The sequence below is a fragment of the Eurypyga helias genome, unplaced genomic scaffold (assembly GCF_000690775.1).
Source record: "Eurypyga helias isolate BGI_N326 unplaced genomic scaffold, ASM69077v1 scaffold50899, whole genome shotgun sequence".
In the NCBI taxonomy this organism is placed as follows: Eukaryota; Metazoa; Chordata; class Aves; order Eurypygiformes; family Eurypygidae; genus Eurypyga; species Eurypyga helias.
The window spans coordinates 1,111-7,919 of record NW_010273620.1 but is presented as its reverse complement, the minus strand read 5'-3'; the positions used below and the strand labels follow the sequence as shown (position 1 = coordinate 7,919).

The 6,809-nt window shown below is 42.4% G+C and overlaps 1 protein-coding gene across 1 annotated transcript; it reads right to left on the bottom strand.

The window, feature by feature from the left end:
* Positions 1 to 778: 778 nt before the first annotated feature.
* LOC104515517 (zinc finger protein 318-like) lies at positions 779 to 6,191 on the bottom strand (the record flags this gene model as incomplete). Its single annotated transcript, XM_010159522.1, has 4 exons — positions 779 to 3,844; positions 4,287 to 4,405; positions 5,406 to 5,505; positions 5,988 to 6,191. Coding segments are annotated over 4 exons (3,489 nt in total), but the record flags the coding sequence as incomplete, so codon positions are not given.
* Positions 6,192 to 6,809: the final 618 nt, after the last annotated feature.

The window sequence follows — 6,809 nt, the reverse complement described above, 5'->3', positions numbered from 1 at the left end:
CACAAACAGTTACTGGATCACAATACAATGAAAGAAAGCCCATTTCAAATCATGTAAGTGACCTCAATTTCTCTGGTCCGGGTGTCAGGCCACAGAGCCTTACCGATTAGTCTTCTTCTCCAAAAGCCAGTCGGACAGATTTTCTCCCCTTGCTTAGTGATGTGGCATCCATACATGTGCATATACAACACCGTGAAACAGCTTAAGTACAGAGGTAATACAACAGGAATTACAAATCACAGAGACAGATAAACAAATGAACGAAATCAACTCTAATCACATTCTTGCATTTCAAATGTGAAAGTAAACAAAATCATGCATTACAGTCGAAAGAAATTTTCAGTTTTAGCTCTTCTGCAAGTCTCCATTTCCTCAAGTTCTAAGTTGCTGTTCTTGAGCTTGTCCCAGCAGCTGGGCTACTCGTGGTGCTACTGACACAAACAGGGTGGAGCTGGAAATCATCCAAGAACGGTCAAAGAATAAAAGCCCCCAAAATAAACAACAGAGACGCACGCATTATAAACGAGAGATTCCATTTTAATAGCAGAGTGTAGAAAAGAAATTGGCAAAAAAATTCACATGAAAAAAACATTTTACACAATTAATTATGTACAGAATAAAGTATGTGTCTGGTTTCCGATAAGTTTCACTTTAGTCAAGTCCTACCACAGGATGCAAAACACACCCAAAACCCTCAACTGGAACAAAGAAACAAACAAAAAACATATACATAATCCCAGCTCTGGCTCCTCAAATATTGGGACTGGCTGGGTTCACTTCAACCCACTGGGCTTTCTGCTAAGCTTTCAGCAACTCCTGAATTTGTTGTAGCTTCTGTTTGCTCAGTCTTCGTGCTCTGGATGGTGCGTGCTCCCTTGCCTGCTGAGCCACCCTCCTTTCCATGTGCTTCTTTGAGCCCAGGAAGGAATGCTTCCACACACCCAGAAGCCTGACTTTCTGTGCTGCCTCCGTCACAACTCCGTGATGGCATTTCAACAGCACCACCTTCGCCCTCCTCCACTTGCAGAAGGATCTCAGACTTGGGAGAAATGCCCTGCATTTCTGGAACCGCCATGACCACTCCCGTAGTGTCACTATTTGAGGACTGCAATCCAAGCTGTGGCACAGCTGTTTGAGAAACCCGTGTGCAAAGTTTACCTTCCCAACTACCAACCTCTGTGTCAGCTACTGTTTTTTCAATGCCCAGCTTCTTAAGTTTACCGGCCTCCAGCCTAACAGATGCAACAGTTTCAAGTTTTGAGACTTCTTCCATATTCTCATTTAAAAGTCCCGCTGCAAGGATGCTGCAGCATTCCTGTTTTACCTTAGTATCTCCCCAACTGAAATCAGTGCTTTTGAACTTCAGCTCTGCTTTCTGGGAGGAAGTCTCATTTTGTTTGACATCTTCTGATGTCAAAGAAACTTTGTTATCCACACAAGCATCTGCAGAGAGACTTTCAGACTGCTCAGTGTCCAATCCTGAGTGAGTGGTATTCAGATGAAAGTCATTAGCTGCTGAGGTTCTTATGACCTCATGCTTTGTATGTGGGGAGTGGACAGCATCTTCTGAAAGATGCTCCTTACGGAAATCTGCTGACTCCTGGACATGATCAGAGCGAGCCCTAGAAAAGCCTCCAGTCCCTACTTCTTTTGCATCTCTCTTGATAAAAACATTATGTAACGTTTCATCAGATCCAGTGTGTCCTAACGATTTTTTTTCAACTTCAGCTACTAATTCTACACTGGATCGGAGTTCAACAACGCTCGCAGGGCAGGTGTTGACCAACCAGGCAACTTCCTGCCTTTGGGTTTGGTTGTCTAATACTGCATGGCCTGAAGGTTCAAGTCGAACTTTTTCTTGAGCTTCTAGTACGCTACTTCTAGTTTCTGTGTTGGCGAGGCACGTGTCTGGCCGTACCTCCGCCAATTCTGACGCACCAGCTTCATTAGAACCAGGTTTTATTTCTACATTTGGAGTGTTCGGTAGGTCCCAACCGCTTTCAGAGCTAGAACTGGTTTTGATGACCTGTTCTTCTCCATTACTAGTTCTGGAAGTGTCCCATTCACCAGGACTTCCTGTCAATTCTGAAACCTTATTTTGGGTTTCTGAAATTTGGGACGCTTCACCGAGGACTCCTGGCTGAGATACTTCTGAAGCTACACTTTTTAGTTTTCCATCTTTTAAGCAGGCATCAACAGAATTCTGCTCTGTTGTTGCTGCTACTAAAGCTTTGTCTTTTGAAGTGTTTTGGGAATCACAGAGCCAGTCTGGACTATCAGCTTCTGAGGGAGTTCTACAGTTATGACTTAACTTCTCCTCTACCAAATGGGAATTTCCCAAACTTTGAATGTCACTCTGTGTTTCAGGGAACAAAGTCTTTGGGTGTAAGCTAAGCTCAGGCTTTACTGCTTTTACTTCCCAGTCTTTCATCTCTGCATCTTTCTCCAAGGTATCAGGAACTTTTCTGTGAGTAACTACAGATTTATTTGCATCTTCCTGTCCAACTTTCTCTTGGACTTCTGTTTTCTGTAGACCACAGAGTTCCTGACAGCCTACCTGCTCTCTATCACCTATATCCACAAGTCCAGTTTCTGCAGGCATCTGGATACCAGAAGCCATATTCTGAGAATCCCCTTTGAGGGAGGAAGAGCTATTATTTGTTCTAGGGTTTGCAGAGAAGTCTGCAGGCTTTGTTAGGTTACAGTTTTCTCCATTCAGAAGTGCAGAACTTGCAAGCTTGCTGTCAGCCGAACCCTTGCCACCACTACTGTAGAAAATATCATAGAGATCTTTAGCATTGGCTGTGGCCAAGCAAGAGTTTCGTTTCTCTACCTTTTTTGCCTGTTCACTGAAAGCAGTTGAAGATGGTGGTGGTGGTGGTGGTGGTGGAGGGGGTCTCACAGGCATTGCCAGCATTGTCTGTTCACTTTCAGACACACCTGGAGCTACCTCATCTGCAGGGATGACAGCTGTCTGCTGGACTGCTGGTGGAGGAGGCGGTGGAGGTGGTATATCGGAAGTCTGAGAAGACTCACTTTTCTCTGTTGCTTTCAAATCCTCCTCTGCCCCTTTTAAAATTACTTCTTCTCCCCCAAAAGCTTTTGAGATGATATCCGGGGGCAGCAGCAGATCTGCACTGGTTTCTTTTACCACAGGCAGTGGTTTGGTGGTAGCTCCAGAGGATTTTATGGACAAAAAGGTGTTCAAAGGTGCCGGTTTGCTAACTGTTGCAGTAGTAGACTTCCTGAAAATCATGGTGGGGACTGGCAGATTGGGTAGAAATTTTGCTGGTGTTGATGTGAATACCACTGGTGTCCATGGGCTAGTGTGTGGAATAACAGTTTTCCCAGACAGCTTGATTTCAATGGGCTTAACATGGGGTTTCCCAGACTGACACTTGTTCTCCTCTTTGCTTCCTTCTGTACTGTCCTCCTTTGGGATAGTTCCTCCTGGGGTTTTATCCTCTCTTTCAGTCTTTTTCCAGCTGAATTTCCCAAAGGAAGTCTGGCTTGGTGATTCCTTTTTAGGTTCCTCCTTTGTTTCTTCTTTTTTGTCCTCCTTATCTTCCTTCTTCAGCTTAAGCTTGATACCCAGTTTTCGCCCAGAAGAATCTATTTTTCCTTGAGTTTCACTAGCTGCTTCACCAAGCTCTGGGATGCTCTTTGCTTCCTCCTTCTTTAATATTTTTGGTTTCTTCTCATCCTTCTCTTCTTTCTGTTTCTCGACTAGTTTCCGTTTCAGCTCGTTCTGCCGCCTGCGCTCTGTTTCCAGAACTACAGCCAATCCAGCTTGACGGTCTAGATTTCTCCTCTCTTCATAGAGTGGGTTTTCATCTATGTATTTCTGTGGAAATAAATGTCACGATTTTAGCCCCTGCTTCCATGAAAAATAAATAAATTCAGCTCTGTAACAGTGCTGACTTCTTCAGTACGTGCCATCTCAACACTAAGAGAGCAGAGAACTTCTTCCTATGAAGCAACTGAGATGCTACAACTCCACATTCTATAATTTAATGTAAATTGAGTGGTGGCTTGCAGCAGTGCTGTCACTTTACAGAAGAGTTTGAAAATCAACACTGGGACTTAAACACCGTTTCAACCTCATGCAGATGAAAGATCAGTCTCTATATGGTGGGAAGCCCTGCTTATTTAGTTCAGTAGAACGTGGTGAAGATAATCAAATACATATACTCTAAGGAGTCAAATGTCATTCTTCAGCACAGGGAGACAGGGCAAGTAGAAGCTAAGACAAGGAATGACTCACTCCTGGTGCACCAGTTACCAACCTTATATTTCTCATTGTGGGGATGACTTTTCACATGCTGCTCTGCAGAGATTTGATCTCCAAAGAATTCATGACAGAGCTGGCAATAATATCCAGTGATGGGAATCAGAAACTCAGAGCCTGAAAAGGCCGAAGAAAATGATCAGAAAACCAAAACTTAATAAATGTCAAGCTCTTATCAAAGCCAGATAAACATATCAAAGGACAACCGCAAAACCTCCAGCAATGTTCCTTTTGGAACAGTTAATGCTGCTCTCCCTGTGCTTACAGTACGGGCAACACCACAACCAGGAGCAACCATGTAAAGTGAAGAAGTTTGCTTACTATGATTCAAAAAATTATTTTAGTGCTCTCCATCATAGTAAGGCTATCTGCTGTTCAAGTCAGTTAACATTTCCTACAGTCTTAATCTTTGTGGTATAGTCTGCTCAAATACTAACCTCCTGGTTTATAAAAAGAACTAAGTATAGTTCAGCAAAACTGTATCCCTGTGCCTACAGAACCAACTTGCAGTTATCTAACATACTGCAGACTCTCCTTTCGCGGGCACTACTAGAAGTACGTAACAGATTAATAAACTGAAATTGATCACTCAGTTAAACCAGGACACAGGCCTATTTAGGTATTCAGATTTTAAATCTTGCATTAATTTTCAAACCACTTACAGCCCCTTCCATATGGTTTTCTCAGATTCCATGTGTCCACGCTCTACCCAGTACTCATCTGTGATTTTTCAGGGACACCTCTACAATGTATTGAACAGAAGAGTCTCTTGCAAGACCATGGAGTACCACACAAGATGTGCCCAAACACAGCAAGCTCTTGCAGTCATGTTCTGAATTCTAATACATTAGCAAAAACCATTTCAGAGCTACACTGGAGAAAGAAAAAGTCACCTGGTATTCAGAATAAAAACCCTAAGCACTAATAAGAATAGAAGGAACCATGCTATTCATGAACTTTTCCACAAGAACCATCAGGAAATTAAATCATTCGCCTTTTACATAACAATACAGTATCTGTATGTGCTCCTATAACACAGTAAAGTTTTGAAATTCCTTTCTCTCAGCAACTGGAACCTGGTGCAGGGCAAAGGGAGATGATACCCAAGTTAACATACCTTTGGCAGGAACAGTTATCTTATCGATGCGTTTTATGGAGTCTTGTTTGGTCTCACTCTGGGTCTTCGAAGCCCAAGGTCTGTTGTAAGGATCCAGGGTCTATTTGCACAGTGACAGAGGTACACACAGGCTCATATATTACACTAGCAAGGCAAGTACACTTGTCTTTTTCCTTTTTAACATCCTTTCAGAACACTGAACTTTAAAATCAACGTGCAAATATTTACAGGAACTATGTTTTCCTCTCTTTCCCCTCCCATTTTGCAATTTAGAATGAGAAAATAACCTGTGAAAAGGGTAAAATGTAAATGATAGCAAAGAACAGGTAAACATAACACAAGTACCTAAGGCTAGTTACCAAGCAAACTGAACACGGGCCCATTTACACTAGTCACAACACACTGGTAGCTGTAGAAACTGCTCAAGTCCAACTTTAGGGAAAAAGAATTTGGTAAGCAACTTCTTGGGTTCATTATTGCTTCAGGTCCTCTTGTAAAATGTACTTCTGTGATGTACGTTTTAGTGTTCATATTTATAGCAGTATGAAATTTAGCATTTAGTGAAGGAAGCCTGCAACATACCTGTCTGTGTTTCTTATTATGCATGTGTGTGAAAAAGTCAAACATGGTCCCGCAGATGGTATTGCAGTCTTTGCACCAGTGGTTCCCTGCATCATAATATTCATAAATATTGGCCAACTGGAAAGGATGTTTGGAGGACTGTGAAGAGGATTCTGCTGGCTTCGGGCTTCTACCTCTGGATTTTTCAGTAGTAGTTTTTGATTCCTAAATTGAACAAAAGGAAACACTTCTCTAAGACAAGGCAGGACAGACATAATGCTCTAGAACTCAGAACCTGCCTCCAGCAGAAGCCACACACACAAAATAAAAATAAAATATATCACCTGCTTTTCAGCGCCCAGGCTAATTCCACTGTTTCAGAGAGCTGGCATTGCCGACTAAGATGCTGCGTGGCCGCAGTGAAGAGCTTCCAGTAAGACTCCCAGATGTAATGGCTGGATGGTTGTAGGTAATCAAGGAACCAAATGAACAGATTCCCTACGGCATGCACCCTTCCCAATTTATGGGTTTCACATAAGGATCTAAACAGTTCCAATTTACCATACTAGCCAAACAATGCCCAGAAGACCTAAAATGATTCTCCTAGAAGCATTCAAAAGTTACTGTAAAAACAGCTCTGATGAAAGCAGAATGAAAAAGGAAGTGAGAATTAGTTGACTAAAAGTATTTAACTCAAATCAGCTTTATCAGATTGAGTGTTCCTCAGTTCTCCAGAAGACTCGTTGCTTAGCAGTAATTGAAAGATGGTGTTTTGTTAGCTACCTACATATGTAAGATGAAGCATCTTGTGATGTAAGCATGTGGTATTTCCATTGACACTGG